Genomic DNA, 17,457 nt, shown 5'->3' on the forward strand with positions numbered 1-17,457 from the left:
ATCCCTGGGTGGCTCAACGGTTTAGCACCTGCCTTTAGCCCAAGGCATGATCCTGGTGTCCCGGGATCGAGTCCCATGTCGGGCTCCCAGCATGGAGCCTGCTTCTCCCTCTGCCTGTGTCTCTGCCTCTCTCTCTCTCTCTCTCTCTCTCTCTGTCTATCATAATTAAATAAATAAATCTTAAAAAAAATAAAATAAAAGCCAGTTATGTTATGGATGTTTACTGGGATATCATTGTGATAATCCATCTAAAAGAAAACTTTTCAAGCCCTGAATATCTTGGTTTCATTGTAGGGAGCTGATCTTCATGGTCTTCCCCCGCCCACCCCAGTGTGTCTGTGTAATATATAGATGGCAAACAAGTGGCCTGGGGGCTGTGCTCACCTCAAAGCGTGATTTTACCAGTTCAACATTTTAAAAATTTAGTCAATATTAACAAATCACAAAAATATCATAATACCATAGCTGTTTTAGTTTATAGCTGTAACCTCAGTGTCTTTTTAAAATTGAAATATCATTGTCATACAACATTATACTAACTTCAGGTGCATAACATGATGATTTAACAACATATAGTGAAATGATCACCACTGTAAGTTAGTGAACATCCACCACCACCCGGTTACACATCTTTTTTTCCTTGTGATGAGAGATTTGAAGATTTACTCTTGGCAGCCTTCAAATACACAATACAATATTGTTAACTATCATAGCCATGCTGTACATTGCATCAGCAGGACTTATTTTATAACTGGAAGTTTGTACCTTTGATCGCTTTCACCCATTTTACCCACTCCCCACTTTAGGCAACCACCAATCTATGTTCTCTGTTACTATGTATTTTTTTAGATTCTACATATAAGAGAGATAACATGGTATTTGTCTTTCTCTGATTTTATTTCATTTAGCATGATGCCTTTGAGGTCCATCTGTGTCCCAAACAACAGGATTTGCCCCTTTAATATAGCTGCATAATATTCCAGTGTGTGTTTTATGTATATAGATATAGATATCACATTTTAAAAATCTATTTATCTATTGATAGACATTTGGGTTATTTCCATATCTTGGCCATTGTGAATAATTCAGTAAACACAGGCATGCTAATACCTTTTTTTTTTTAATACTTAAATGGTGTGGTTTATTGCAAGGCTAATACCTTTTTGAATGTGTGTTTTCATTTCCTTTGGATAAATACACAAGTGGAATTGCTGAATCATATAGTAGTTCTATTTTTAATTATTTGAGGACCCTCCACACTGCTTTCCACAGTGGCTGCACCAGTTTGCATTCTCACCAACAGCATGTTTTCATGTGCCTGTTGACCATCTGTATGTCTTTGGGAAAGTGTCCATTCAGATTTGCCCTTTTTAAAATTGGATTATGTGTTTTGCTCTTAGATTGTATGAGTTCCTTACATAGTTTGGATATTAACCCTGTAGCAGGTATATGATTTGCAAACATTTTTCTCCCATTCAGTTTTGTTGATTGTGGGATTTATTTATTTATTTATTTATTTATTTATTTATTTATTTATTTTCTCCACAGAAACTTTTTTGTTTGATGCAGTCCCACTTATTTTTGCTTTGGCTGCCTTTGCTGTTAGTGTCAAATCCAAAAAATCGCCAAGACTAACATCAAAGAGCGTACCACCTATGTATTCTTCTAGGAAGTTTATGGTTTCAGGTCTTAGGTTCAAGTCTTTAATCCATTGACTTGATTTGTGTGTCTGGTATAAGAGAGTGGCCCAGTTTAATTCCTCTGCACGTGTCTGTCAAGTTTCCCAGCACCATTTGTTGAAGAGAATGTTCTTTCCCCGTGGCGTATTCTTGGCTTCTTTGTCATAAATTAATTGACTGTGTGTGTGTGTGTGTGTGTGTGTGTGTGTGTGTATCTGTTTCTGGGCTGATTCACTGATATATTTTTTTTTTCACTGATATATTTTTATGCCAATACTATATTGCTGTCAGTGTCAAAAGATTAAGTATCTTTTGATTGAGAGATATTCTTTTGAAGTATTAGAAAATCTGACAACATTAAGTTCTACAGTTTGGAATCAACCCAATAATAACTGCTTTCTTCACTAATCTGTTACCTGGTTGACTGCAGAGGCATTTGAGTTTGCCTAGTTTGCTAGAATAAGAGATCAGATCCACACATTATTTATTTGTATTTTTGTTAACATTTTTTTAAGTATAGTTGGCACACAATGTTACATTAGTATCAGGTACAGAGCTTTAGCTACCATCAGTCCCCATCATACCATTGACTGTATTCTCTATGCTGTGTTATTTCTTTTAAATGGAAATTCTGGTGCTGCTAGTGGCTCACCTCAGGGAAGAGTAAGGACAGCTCTGTCTGCAGGTGCCCTTTATAAGCTTTCAGCTTTTCCAGGAAGTAGTTAACTGTATTTAACATGCTGTTGTTGTCTATTAAGGTATATCAATTTATATGCAGATTGTCTTATATGAAAGAAGCAAACAGTCCTGGTACTTATTAGGGAGTAAATTAGAAACTTACTGTTCACCAGTATTTATCAAAACAGCACTAGAAATGACTTTCCATCAGAATTACTTGAAGTATACGCAGTCAGTACACCCTTACAGATATTCTGGTCAAGCAAGCCATATACACCACAGAGAGCATCTCCACTAGACTACATCAGAGCGAACTTCACAGAAATTGCTGTCATTGACCATGGTGTGGCCATTATACTGAGGAACATTTTACAGATTTGTCCCATGAAACTCACCACTGTATATCTGAAGGGACACCAGAGTGAACACCATTTTATTTATTGTGTCATATAATTTTGTCCTTATGGTAAAATTCATGTCTGAGTATGAGCAGTGGTTGTCCATGAGGTGGGAATACATATCAATGTGAATGGTGTGCTCTCCCATAGCAGGGTCTGGACCCCTGTAGTGCTAAGGGGGTGCCTGTAAGCATATGGCCTTGGCATTGGCACTCAGGCAGATCTGAAGCGGCAGTGGCTGGAAGATGTCCGCTCTCTAATTCCTCAGTCTATTCTCTTGAAACGAGATCTGTGGGGTGCTCCTCCACGGCCACCCCAGTGAACAGTTTGAGAAACAGAAGGGAGGAGACACTTTTATCAAAAAAAAATTGTCATTCTTCTCCTAATATTTGTCTTGTTTTTAACTCGTGGACATGATGAACTGTGTAACAGACATGAGTGTCCCTTTCAAGTCCCCTACCAAGAGGCTCAGAACCCAACGTGGAGTGCTCCCAGAGCAGGCAGCTCAGCCTCCTTCCTGCCTGTCTTTGTTCCCATTCTTGTTTCTTTCTCTTCTTTGGGTCCACCTTAGTTTGTGCTTTCTTGTATTCATCACAACTCTTTGGTTTCATGTGCCAGAAACCAAATTCACAAAGCTCAGGGAACATATCTGGATCTAACGCACAGTTTGGAGCTGAACCCACTGCAGACCCGCCAAGCCCCATCCAACAAACAGGAAATAAGAGCTTGTTGTTTTAACAGGACTGATAAATCCTATTCCCTGATGCCCTGAAACAAAACTGGAATGTACTGATCAGAATGGTAATAAACTAAGTGCCCAACCGCTGGGAAATATAAACATGATTATGATGATGGATTTAAATAGCATCACAGGAGTTTTCTTTCCCACATCCTTTACTGATGCCCTGCTTCTTGAGGGCCCCAACTCTTTCTTGGTCAGTGACCCAGTTTTTACATAAGAGAATTGAGGCTGAGCTGTAATTGTATGGAAGTCTGCATGGTTTTTGTGACTTGACCTGAAAATGTGTCATCATCATCAAACTTCCAGAGAAGCAGCTACTTCACTGAAGTCCCTGTTTATTCTGTGGTTGAGATTTGGGTCTCCCAAGCCTTTGATGGGAATCATTCCAGAGGGTTTTCAATAAGAAAATGACCTGATTTGAGGCGGGGCAAGATGGCGGAGGAGTAGGGGTTCTCAACTCACCTGGCCCCACCAACTTACCTAGATAAGTTTTTGTATATTTTTTTATTGGAGTCGGTTTGCCAACATATAGTATAACACCCAGTGCTCATCCCGTCAAGTGCCCCCCTCATTGCCCGTCACCCAGTCATCCCAACCCTCCGCTCACCTCCCCTTCCACTACCCCTTGTTCATTTCCCAGAGTTAGGAGTCTTCATGTTCTGTCTCCCTCCCTGATATTTCCTACTCATTTTCTCTCCTTTCCCCTTTAATCCCTTTCACTATTTTTTATATTCCCTGTATGAGTGAAACCATGTGATGTTTGTCCTTCTCTGGTTGACTCACTTCACTCGGCATAAAACCCTCCAGGTCCCTCCATGTCAAAGCAAATGGTGGGTATTTGTCGTTTCTAATGGCTGAGGAATATTCCATTGTATACAGAGACCACATCTTCTTTATCCATTCATCTTTCGATGGACACCGAGGCTCCTTCCACAGTTTGGCTATTGTGGACATGGCTGTTATAAACATCGGGGTGCAGGTGTCCCGGCGTTTCACTGCAACCTAGATAACTTTCAAATCATCCTGAGATCTAGAACAGCTGGAATGCTACAGAGAAATGTGTTTGCTTCTAACAAGGTAGGAAGGTGGGGGGGGGGGAAGAATCAATTGGGGGAACCCCCTGCCCCTCCAGGAGCAGGGCTAAGGCTTGTGGGAAAGCCTCTGGGACAGGAAAGCCTAGCCCCGGAGAAGCAGAAACTTTAAAAATCCGCATCGGATTCTTCCCGGATAAAGGTGCTCAGCAGGTAAATCAAGCAGAATCGCTGGAGGGGCAGTGGAGCCTCCAGGTTCCCGGAGTCCCTAATAAAGGGAGTGCACCCGGGGGACGGTGCGCGCCACACACCGCGGGCCGAGCTGGTAAAGGGCTGGAGCGCGTGCTCAGCGGGGCGTCCGGGAGAAGCCGGTGGGTCAGGGGGCTGCGCCCTGCTGCCTTTGGGAGTCGAGCGCCCTGGGAGCGCGATTGCAGCAGCACAGGGCGCCTGAGTGGACACAGCCCACAATCCTGCATTCCCCCGGGACAGGCGAAGGCGGGGAGGGCAGTGGACCGTGAGGACTCTCCTGCCGCTGGGCGCCCCCAAGCTGTGCAGATCAGCGCCCCTCGCTGCCCCGGGAGCATCTAGGCCAGTGTGGACTGGGAGCTGCAGGTGGCTACTGGGGGAGCTGACTGCAGAGCTGGAAATCTGGCCGCAGCCAGTGTTGTTGCTCCTCCTTGTTTCACCGTGTGTCTGGGAGAGGCGAGGCCACCGGGAACAGAGGCCTCACGGGGTAAACAGCTCCCACTGAGCTCGGCACCCGGCAGGGGGTGGGGCATCTCCCCCAGGTACACACACCTGAGAGTCAGCACAGCAGACCCTCCCCCAGAAGAACTGGAAGAACAGGGGAAGAACAACTTCTTGACCAGGCAGCTCTGGAAAGCCCCAGGGCAGTTTGAGGGATTTACAGTATATAGAACTAGAAGATACCCCTCCTATTTTTTTTCTTCCTTTTTCCAGCGCAACTCGATTTATATCAGACTGTAAATTTCCATTTTTTTCTCTTTTCCCACCTTAACTACAATATTTTACCACCTCTTCATATTTAAATTTCTTCCTTTTTGACTTTAATATTTCTACGATTACAGGTCCTAGATATATTTTCCACTTCTAGATTTCCTTCAACATACTGAACTTAATTTGGAGAGATATACACGATATGGTTTTTATGTTTTGTGTTGTTTTATCTGCCTCATTTTGTTCTACAATGGCAGAAGTTAATACCTTCTAAAACGTGACCAGCATGCACCCAGAACCAAGTGGTATACCGTGCTGGTTCATTCTGTGAGATTCCTCATTCCCATTCTGCCCCCCTCTTTTATCTCACTTATGTTTTGGTGGTCAATGGTGGGGCCCTCTACAAGTATTTCTGGTTTATATAAATTTGGGACTGAGCATCTTCTAACATACAGAACTTAAGTATACTCAGAACCAAGAGGATCACCCCCTAGGAGCCCTGAGGTAGATTACATTCTCCCTCCACTACAGCTTCTTCACCACCACCATTTCCCAGTCTCCCCCGCCCCCTTTTTTTCTTTTTTCTTTTCCCCTCTTTACTTTTGCTTTTTTTCCCCCTCTTCTTTGGGATTCTTCGCCTTTTATTTTTTACCACTTAATTTTAAAATTTGTTTTTCACTTAGTGGTCCTTTTGTTTTATTTCATTCTGATCTTTTTTTTCAATTTCTGGTCTCTGACCTCGGCAGAATCATCTAGGGTAAAATTTCTTAGGTCGTGGTTGATATTCTTGACTCAGCCTGCTCATACAGCCACTCTGCACTGAGCAAAATGACTAGACGGAAGAACTCACCACAAAAGAAAGAATCAGAAACAATACTCTCTGCCATAGAGTTACAGAATTTGGATCACAATTTGATGTCAGAAAGCCAATTCAGAAGCACAATTAGAAAGCTACTGGTGGTTCTGGAAAAAAAGCATAAAGGAATCAAGAGACTTCATGACTGCAGAATTTAGATCTAATCAGGCCAAAATTAAAAACCAATTAAATGAGATGCAATCCAAACTGGAGGTCCTAATGATGAGGGTTAATGAGGTAGAAGAAAGAGTGAGTGACATAGAAGACAAGTTGATGCCAAGGAAGAAAGCAGAGGAAAAAAGAAAATTAAAAGACCATGAGGAAAGATTAAGGGAAATAAATGATAGCCTCAGAAGGAAAAATTTGTGTATAATTGGGGTTTCAGAGAGCGCCAAGAGGGCCAGAGGGCAGAAAGTATATTTGAACAAATCATAGCTGAGAACCTTCCTAATTTGGGAAGGGAAACAGGCATTCAGATCCAGGAGATAGGTGCCCCCCCAAATACAATAAAAACCGTTCAACACCTCAACATTTAATGATGAAACTTGCAAATTCCAAAAATAAAGAGACAATCCTGAAAGCGTGAGAGACAAGAAATCCCTAAATTATATGGGGAGAAATATTAGATTAATAGCAGACCTCTCCACAGAGACCTGGCAGGCCAGAAAGGGCTGGCAGGATATATTCAGGGTCCTAAATGAGAAGAACATGCAGCCAAGAATACTCTATCCAGCAAGGCTCTCATTCAGAATAGGAGGAGAGATAAAGAGCTTCCAGGATAGGCAGAAACTGAAAGAATATGTGACCTCCAAACCAGCTCTGCAAGAAATATTAAGGGGGACCCCGTAAAAGAAAGAGGAAGCCCTAGGAAACAATCCACAAAAACGGGGACTGAATAGGTATTACGATGACACTAAATTCATATATTTAAATAGTAACTCTGAACGTGAATGGGCTAAATGATCCCATCAAAAGACACAGGGTTTAAGACTAGATAAAAAAGCAAGACCCATCTATTTGCTGTCTACAAGAGACTCATTTTAGACCTAAGGACACCTCCAGTCTGAAAATGAAAGGTTGGAGAACCATTTACCATTCAAATGGTCCTCAAAAGAAATTTGGGGTAGTAATCCTCATATCAGATAAAGTTTATCCCAAAGTCTATAGTAAGAGATGAAGAGGGACACTATATCATGCTTAAAGGCTCTATCCAACAAGAAGACCTAACAATCATGAATATTTATGCCCCGAATGTGGGAGCTGCCAAGGATATCAATCAATTAATAACCAAAGTTAAGACATACTTAGATAATAATACACTAATATAGGAGACTTCAACACGGCGCTTTCTGCAAATGACAGATCTTCTAAGCACAACATCTCCAAAGAAACAAGAGCTTTAAATGATACACTGGACCAGATTGATTTCACAGATATATACAGAACTTTGCATCCAAATGCAACTGAATACAGATTCTTCTCAAGTACACATGGAACTTTCTCCAGAATAGACCACATACTGGGTCACAAATCAGGTCTCAACTGATACCAAAAGATTGGGATTGTCCCCTGCATATATTCAGACTGCAATGCTTTGAAACTAGAACTCAATCACAAGAAGAAATTTGGAAGAAACTCAAACACGTGGAGGTTAAAGAGCATCCTGCTAAAAGATGAGTGGGTCAACCAACCAGTAAATTAGAGAAGAATTAAAAAGATTCATGGAAACTAATGAAAATGCAAGATGCAAACATTCTCAACAAGATACTAGCCAATAGGATCCAACAGTACATTAAGATTAGTCACCATGATCAAGTGGGATTTATCCCTGGGATGCAAGGTGGGTTCAACACTCGTAAAACAATCAACGTGATAGATCATATCAACAAGAGAAAAAACAAGGACCATATGATCAGGAACAAGACAGGGATGTCCACTTTCACCACTGGTATTCAACACAGTACTAGAAATCCTAGCCTCAGCAATCAGACAACAACAAAAAAATAAAAGGCATTCAAATTGGCAAAGAAGAAGTCAAACTCTCCCTCTTCACAGATGACATGATACTGTACATAGAAAACCCAAAAGACTCCACCCCAAGATTGCTAAAGCTCATACAGCCATTCGGCAGTGTGGCAGGATACAAAATCAATGCCCAGAAATCAGTGGCATTTCTATACACTAACAATGAGACTGAAGAAAGAGAAATTAAGGAGTCAATCCCATTTACAACTGCACCCAAAACATAAGATATCTAGGAATGAACCTAACCAAAGAGGTAAAGGATCTATACCCTAAAAACTACAGAACACTTCTGAAAGACATTGAGGAAGACACAAAGAGATGGAAAAATATTCCATGCTCATGAATTGGAAGAATTAATATTGTGAAAATGTCAATGCTACCCAGGGCAATTTACACATTTAATGCAATCCCTATCAAAATACCATGGACTTTCTTCAGAGAGTTGGGACAAATAATCTTATGATTTGTGTGGAATCAGAAAAGACCCCAAATAGCCAGGGAAATATTGAAAAAGAAAACCATAGCTGTGGGCATCACAATGCCAGATTTCAGGTTGTACTACAAAGCTGTGGTCATCAAGACAGTGTGGTACTGGCACAAAAACAGACACATGATTAATAGAACAGAATAGAGAATCCAGAAGTGGACCCTCAACTTTATGGTCAACTAATATTTGACAAAGCAGGAAAGACTATGCACTGGAAAAAGGACAGTCTCTTCAATAAATGGTGCTGGGAAAACTGGACAGCCACATGCAGAAGAATGAAACTAGACCACTCTCTTGCACCAGACTCAAAGATAAACTCAAAATGGATGAAAGATCTAAATGTGAGACAAGATTCCATCAAAATCCTAGAGGAGAACACAGGCAACACCCTTTTTGAACTTGGCCACACCAACTTCTTGCAAGATACATCCATGAAGGCAAGGGAAATAAAAGCAAAAATGAACTATTGGGATTTTGTCAAGATAAAAAGCTTCTGCACAGCAAAAGAAACAGTCAACAAAACTAAAAGACAACATACAGAATGGGAGAAGATATTTGCAAATGACGTATCAGATAAGGGGCTAGTTTCCAAGATCTACAAAGAACTTATTAAACTCAACACCAAAGAAACAAACAACCCAATCATGAAATGGGCAAACGACATGAACAGAAATCTCACAGAGGAAGACATAGACATGGCCAACATGCACAAGAGAAAATGTTCTGCATCACTTGCCATCAGGGAAACATAAATCAAAACCACAATGAGATACCACCTAACACCAGTGAGAATGGGGAAAATTAACAAGGCAGGAAACAACAAATGTTGGAGAGGATGCGGAGAAAAGGGAACCCTCTTGCACTGTTGGTGGGAATGTGAACTGGTGCAGCCACTCTGGAAAACTGTGTGGAGGTTCCTCAAAGAATTAAAAATTGACCTGCCCTATGACCCAGCAATTGCACTGTTGGGGATTTACCCCAAAGATACAGATGCAATGACATGCCGGGACACCTGCACCCCGATGTTTCTAGCAGCCATGTCCACAATAGCCAAACTGTGGAAGGAGCCTCGGTGTCCGTCAAAAGATGAATGGATAAAGAAGATGTGGTCTATGTATACAATGGAATATTCCTCAGCCATTAGAAACGACAAATACCCACCATTTGCTTTGATGTGGATGGTACTGGAAAGTATTATCCTGAGTGAAGTAAGTCAATTGGAGAAGGACAAACATTATATGGTTTCACTCATACGGGGAGTATAAGAAATAGTGAAAGGGATTAAAGGGGAAAGGAGAGAAAATGAGTGGGAAATATCAGAAAGCGTGACAGCACATGAGAGACTCCTACTCTGGGAAACGAACAAGGGGTGGTGGAAAGGGAGGTGGGTGGGAGGATGGGGTGACTTGGTGACGGACACTGAGGGGGGCACTTGTCGAGATGAGCCCTGGGTGTTATACTATATGTTGGTAAATCGAACTCCAATTAAAAAAATCAAAAAAAAAAAAAAGATAAAATGACCTGATTTGACATAGATTGTCACAGCTACCTGAGACTCATCTCTGAGCTCTCATGAGATTTTCACTGCCCTCATCCCCAGGGAGGACCAATTCCAGATGCCATTGCCACTGATTTTCCTGAGAGTCTATTCACTAATTCCTATGTCAAGTAAAGTACTTGGTTGCACAGAGCAGAAGTGGACTCTGCCCCTAACCAGGAAAAAAAGTTTACTGGAAGGATATATAGCAGCACAGATATTAGTGGGAAAGCTGAATAAATGGGTTCAGAAGGAAGGCAGGAATGCAGTGGGTCTGGGCAGCAAGACCCAGATCATTATGCCCAGGAACAAGCATTGGGATGTGGCCACACACAGTCCTCAGTGGACTCTGTCACTCAGTTACCCGTGCAACCTTGGACTCTCTATCCAGGTTCCAAGATTGGGGCAGTGGAATCAGACTGCCCAGGCCTTGGTCACATGGCTCTTCTCTCCTGTCGGGCCATGGAGGGAGAGACATCTGCCTCATTGGCCTTCTGAGTGGACACCTGAGGTCTGTGAGCAGCTTCTCTCTGCTGTCTCAGGACAGAAGTGCTTATTCCTTGTTTAGAGCACTCTAAGCTCTCTGAGTTACTCTGCCCCCCATCCCCTTCCATAGTCCCACTTTCCATGGTCCTGGAACAGATGATCATCCTGACAGGTCATCAGAAGAACAGCAATAGTTTGACGCTGTATCAGAGGGCTGACATCATTCACCTCACTTCCATCTTGTCATGTAGGCATTTTATCTACAGCTTCATCATCACCAGAAGGTGAGTACAGCACAGTAAGATATTTTGAGAGCCTATGTTCACATGACTTTTATTACAGTACCTTGTTCTATTTATTATTAGCTATTGTTAATGTCTTACAAAGCTAATTTATAAATTACACTTTATCATAGGTGTGTATAGGAGAAAGTGTAGCAGAAAAATAGGGTTTGGTTCCATGTGCGGTTTCCTGCATCCACTGCGGGTCTTGGAACACAGTTCCTATGGATGAGGGGGGATGATTATAACAAATTTTGGACAAATTTTTACTTATCCAAACTTTGCAATGGGATACTCCATCATTTAAAAACATGTTTGAGCAAACCCCAATATAAGTGTCATTTATTCATAAGTGATATGTATGTACATACATAGCTATTTGTGAATAAAACATACCAGAATATTTTAAAAGGATGAGATCAAAACATAGGAATATACATTTTCTTTCTTTCTGTAAGATATTGGGATTGTCCTATACTCTTGACATATGTGCATCTGGGCTTGGTGACCTGCATCTTTTTCCTGCTGGGCTCTCACTCATTGTCTCTACCCCGTAGTTAGCTATGGCTGTGGTGATGCGCACCCCTATGCCCAAGGCATGGGCCATAAAATGTATCTGCCTGCCCTTCCCCAGCGATGAGAACATCCACAGGCTCAGGGCAGAGGAGCTAGGGAGCCAGAGGCCACTTAGAGGAACCCCTCAGCCCCTAGCCCTCACCCCACTGCTGATGGGCTGTGGGGTTCAGAAAGAACAGGCTTCTTTGTAAACCACTGAAATGCAGGGCCTTATGTGATACCTGACCTGTAGAACTGTACTTTGCTATTGTCAACAACCAAGTGCCCAGGAAGAGTAAACCAGAGTCAAATGCTTCTGATCAAAGTAGTTTCATAGATTTCTTCTTCATGGACAAGCTAAAATAGTATTATGGCTCTAAGTCATTAAAATGTGATTTACCATCTTCTGGTGTTGAATATCACTGAATATTTTATTTTTATACTTTGGGTTTACATATTTGAAGTGCTGAAGTGCAATAGTTATTTATCACATGGAAATAAAGCAATTACTACAAAACAAATATTAGGAATGGCAGGAGGTCTAAGACAATTGAAGAATGTTTTTAGGTTACCAGCTTATTGGTCAGACAGTCACTATATATAAGTAGCTGTATACATAGGCTGAGCCTGGAAACAGTGTGCTGGAACCATCCTGGCAGGTCCAACTGGTGCTAGTCAGAACTTCATGGAAATAGGCCAGTTAGTCAGATGACCATGAAAATAAGGGAGCATCTGATCAACTTGAAGTATAGCAAATCACTAAATTATAGAACTTCTGAAACTCAAGTTTTTATCCATTCCTCACTTATTTCAACTGATTAAATCCATCAATTTGAAATTTTTATAAACTAAAGACTAAAGCTGGCTAGGTTGCCAGCTTTTAAAATATATTTAGGGTTCCTATGTACACCTACTAAGAGTATATTTCATTGGAGAAGAGATGACACTATAGCACTTAACCCCAAACTCCTACAATCTGTACAAAATTGAGGTAAATCCCCCCGACTCCAGGAATTATATAATTTTTTCCTGACTGTGAATTCAATATCCAAGAATTTTCTTTTGATAGCAAGAGCGACAGAGAGGACAGGCATGGAAAGGAGAGCAGTCCCCCAAGGAGAACTCCTCCAGAGCAAGGAGACATGTGTGGTGGAACACATGTGAGCAGGACAGGAGGACTGTCTCCCGGGAAGTCTGGCTGCAGCGCATCCCTGATGCATCCTGGTGAGAGTCGCTGCTGGCTGGGAGTGGGGTGAGGCAGATGGGGCACTCATAGGTTTCCCGATGTAGGGCCTGCACCACGAGACGGGAAGTGAGTAGTCATGCAGGTATTAGCTCTGTCATAATGTGAAACTTCCTACATTTAAGTGAGAGCTGTATATACCAAGAGACATACATCTTCTTGAAATGAAGTTTCATCCTGTGTTACAGTAACACTAATTATACTGTTACTCTTTTTTTTTTCATATAATGTTACTCTTTTGGACAATGGAAAGGGATAGTAACCACCTGTGATAAGCAATTTTAAAACAAACAAAAATACTTTATAAAATGCTGAACATTAGCGATAAAGATTTCCTTTTAGTTGAGCAATAGAGTGGTCTTTTTCAAAATCCTTGACCCCATGTAGCTGCTAAGCTTCTTTATAAATTTTCCTATTTTTAATGATTTTCTAAGTAAGTTTTTCCTCTGTTGAATTCTCAGTCTCCCTTTCTCCCAGGGCTACCACAGGTGCCAGAGGATGGCAGGCTAGGGCTTGAAGGAAAACCAGGAAGCTACCACATAGGGCAGTCTTTCCCCTTGGGTGTTTTCATTATTCACAAAAGGGCATTATCAAACCAGTTTCCAACTGAAGGGCCTTGACCTCACCCCAGACTGGATGACAAAGGTTCAGGGTAAAGGCACAGCCAGGGCTGAGAGAATGGGCCTGGCACTGCAGGGTCCCCAAGTCTCCCCCTGACGTCACCCAGACTCCTGGGGGCTCCACTGCTTCCAGTGAGTGACCCACACCTACCTGTATCTGGATCTTCTCCCAGTCTTCTTCTGTGAGTTCATGGCTATACCTGTCCTCCAGTTGCTGAAGAATACTTCGGTTTATGGCCAGGCAGTGGTCAATTTCCGAGAAGAGCTCCTCTATGTCAGTGTTGTAGGAGCACAGGATGCGGTGGCTGATTTCTGTGAACTGGAAAGGACACAGAGGCAGCACACTAACGCGCCCAGGGGGAGCTGCTACCTGTAGGTGCCAGGGAAGCTCCTTGAGTCCTGACCACCTTTTAACTAACTTTCCTCAGGTCTCTCCTTTGAATAAGACTTTCTGGAGCAAGAGACATATGGGTGTTTACTTAATAAAGCCATGTCCAGATAGCTTATGCAGAGATAATCAACAGAGTCCACCTGGTTGTAAGTCTTGGTTGACAAGAAATACATTAGAATTGAAAGTTGAGTGAAGTAAGTCAATCGGAGAAGGACAGTGTGTGTTCTCATTCATTTGGGGAATATGAATAATAGTGAAAGGGAATATAAGGGAAGGGAGAAGAAATGTGTGGGAAATATCAGAAAGGGAGACAGAACATAAAGACTCCTAACTCTGGGAAACGAACTAGGGGTGGTGGAAGGGGAGGAGGGCAGGGGGTGAGGGTGAATGGGTGACGGGCACTGAGGGGGGCACTTGACGGGATGAGCACTGGGTGTTATTCTGTATGTTGGTAAATTGAACACCAATAAAAATTAATTTATTAAAAAAAAAAAGTTGAGAGGGGGCAGCCCCCGTGGCTTAGTGGTTTAGCGCCGCCTTCAGCCCTTGGTGTGATCCTGGAGACCTAGGATCGAGTCCCACGTCTGACTCCCTGCACGGAGCCTGCTTCTCCCTCTGCCTGTGTCTCTGTCTCTCATGAATAAATAGATAAAATCTTTAAAAGAAAAAGTTGAGAGCTAATAAAAGGGAAAAGGAAGAAGGAGAAAGGAATTAGAGCTGCACAGAATTAGTCCCATTTGCCCTGCTCTGGCTGCCTGTACTCTCATCTGTAAATAGGGCTCCACGGTGTATGGCCAGTGCCCCGTGCTCTTACCATCCCTTTCCTTGCCAGCTGTCTTCCCACCGTGGTTGCCGATTATGAACGATCATCTTAGCATGACCATAAAAGGACGGTATTATGCTCAGTGAAATAAATAAGACTGAAAAAGACAGTTACTATATGGTTTCATCCATGTGTGGAATCTAAAAACAAATTAATAGGGGGGCACTGGTGGCTCAGTGGCTGAGTGTCTGCCTTCGACTCAGGGCATGACCCAGGGTCCTTGGATTGAGTCCCACATTGGGCTCCCCACAGGGAGCCTGCTTCTCCCTCTGCCTGTGTCTCTGCCTCTCTCTGTTTTCTTGTGAATAAATAAAATCTTCAAAAAATCAATAAAAATTAATAAACAAAAAGCAGAACAGACCCATAAATACAGAAGACAAAGTGATGGCTGCCCGAGGGAAAGAGGTTGAAGCAATGGGCAAAATAGGTGAAGGGTTGTGGGAGAGACAGGCTTCTAATCATGGATGAATGGGTCATGGGGATGAAAGGCACAGCATAGGGAATATCGTCAATGGTGTTGAAACAGTGTTGTGTGGTGACAGATGGGAGCTACCTTGGGGTGAGCACAGCATAAAGTATAAACTTGAATCAGTAAGTTGTACACCTTAAAATAATGTAACATTCTGTGTCAACTATATTCAAATTAAAAAAAAAACTTTTGGGGATGATCTATATTTTATTATTTTTCTTTATCTTCTCAAAATAGTGTATAATACACTTAGAAAAAAACCCTTTAAGTAGAATTTGTTTCTAGAACTTTCTAAAATGTAAGAGCTAGCTACTCTACATCATTCCTGTCCAAAAGAAATGTAACATGAGCCACATCTGTAATCCTAAAACTTGTAGGAGCCACATTTTTAAAAGTTTGTAAAAGGTGAAATTAATTTTAATATTTTACTTAGCCCAATATATCCAAAATACTATTTCAAAGTATATCAATTGAATAAACTATTGAGATTTTTTTTTTTTCCTGCTAAGTCTTCAAGCTCCTGTGTGTCCCTAGCACATTTTGATTTGGACTGGCCTTACTTCAGGGACGTGACAACCACACGTGGCAGGTGGTGGCCTGTACTGGACAGTGCAGTCTGATGGCTCGTGCAGAAATGTGCTACAAAGAAGCCAGATCACTGAAGAGTGACCACAGTGCTGGAGGCACGAGAGGTAGCTCACCCAGGGCTGTACAGTGGCTCCTCTGTTGAACATCTGAAGACTGATATAAAACAGCAGTGGAGTCATGTGTTCCAAAGGGCCGTGTTGACGTCACCTTCTTGCTCTCTGGCTGGTCCTTCCCCAGCACAGAGCTATCTGTAGAAGTTGGCATCTCATCCAGAAACCACAGTTCCCATTTATTTTCTCCTGCTAGGTTGGGTGATGTGACATAGCTCTTCCAGATGGAAATGGGGTCTCTGGGCCGGACACACAGGGGCCCAGGGACAGCAGAGCAAGAGGCTGGAGGGGACAGTGCCTGCATCCTACAGGGTGGCACGTTGCACTTGTGGGTGGGACCAAAGCTCCTACTCTGAGTCACTAAAACTTGGGAGTTACTTGCCCCAGCACTTAGAAGCACTCTGATTTAATGGTTATACCTGTCTTGTGTTGTTAGGCTTGGTGAAGTGAACTAAGCCTGTCGGATTCTCAAAGACAAGAAGTTAGGTGAGTGAGTCAGAGGGACGTGCGTTCTAGTCTTCTGGACATCTCGTGTGTGTGTGTTCTTTGTTTTTATGTGGACCCACCTTGCAGAATATGTGTAAGTCACCTCCAGAGCTACTTCTCCAAGGTCAAACCTCAGTGCCTCGAGGGATGAGGTTACCCTTCCACTTCTTTTCCTCCCCTAAGCAGCCTTGGAGACACACAGGAAGGTCTTTGTCCCTGGCTGTTACAAGAATGAGTGCTGGGCTTCAGGGAAAGGAGATGCTGGGACACAACAGGTGCCCCCATCGCTGATGGCTTGGTGGGGGGGTTAATTGTGTGTGTGTGAATCTTTCAGGCACCTTTGTTTTGGGGGTTTGCTTGCAATTCGTTTTTAGCCATACAGATGCCCCTTCCCCAGCTTAAAGTAGTTTGACTTGCAATTTTTCGACTTTACAAAGGTGTAAAAGTGGATGTCTGAATGTGGGTCTCTTCTGGGGCTAGTGACACGTGGTCTGATCTCCCCCCATGATGCTGGGTGGTGGCAGCAGCTCCCAGCAGCCATGCAATCACAAGAGTCAGTATCCGATACACCGACCGCCGTCTATACCCACACAGCCGTTCTGTCTGTCGCTTTGGGTACAGTGTTCCATGCATTACAGGAGCTACTCGACACTTTGTCAAATAGGCTTCGTGTTACACAGTTTTGCCCAACTGCGGGCTAACGTGAGAGCTCTGAGCACACTTAAAGTGGGTCAGGCTACGGTGTGATGTTTGGTAGGTTTGGTGTGTAAAATGCATTTTTGATTTAATGATAGTTTTGATTTATGATGGGTTTATCAGGATCTAGTGCCATTGTAAGCCAAGGAGCATCTGCACTTAGAGGCCTGGAGGAAGATGCTCTTCTGTTAGGAATCAAATTCTATTTCACTGACCCTAATTCTAATTGCCAGGCAACTGTGGCTTAACTTAATTTCTTTAACTGACAGTGTATCCTAGGGCTTTGATTTTAATTTTCTTTGTTCTTTGGCCCTTCAAC

General features: G+C 42.5%; 1 protein-coding gene across 2 annotated transcripts in view; it reads right to left on the reverse strand.

Moving 5' to 3' along the window:
• Positions 1 to 11,697: 11,697 nt before the first annotated feature.
• Positions 11,698 to 17,457, reverse strand: part of RNF32 (ring finger protein 32) — a 44,523-nt gene continuing 38,763 nt past the window's right edge. For both annotated transcript variants that reach the window (XM_055335526.1, XM_055335528.1), the window contains exons 8-9: positions 13,727 to 13,894; positions 11,698 to 13,005 (exon numbers count right to left, since the gene is read on the reverse strand). In XM_055335526.1, coding sequence (XP_055191501.1) covers positions 12,754 to 13,005; positions 13,727 to 13,894 — 420 coding nt within the window. In that variant the 3' untranslated portion in view covers positions 11,698 to 12,753. The remainder of the gene's footprint in view (positions 13,006 to 13,726; positions 13,895 to 17,457) is intronic.

This window comes from Nyctereutes procyonoides, unplaced genomic scaffold (assembly GCF_905146905.1).
Source record: "Nyctereutes procyonoides isolate TBG_1078 unplaced genomic scaffold, NYPRO_anot_genome, whole genome shotgun sequence".
NCBI lineage: Eukaryota > Metazoa > Chordata > Mammalia > Carnivora > Canidae > Nyctereutes > Nyctereutes procyonoides.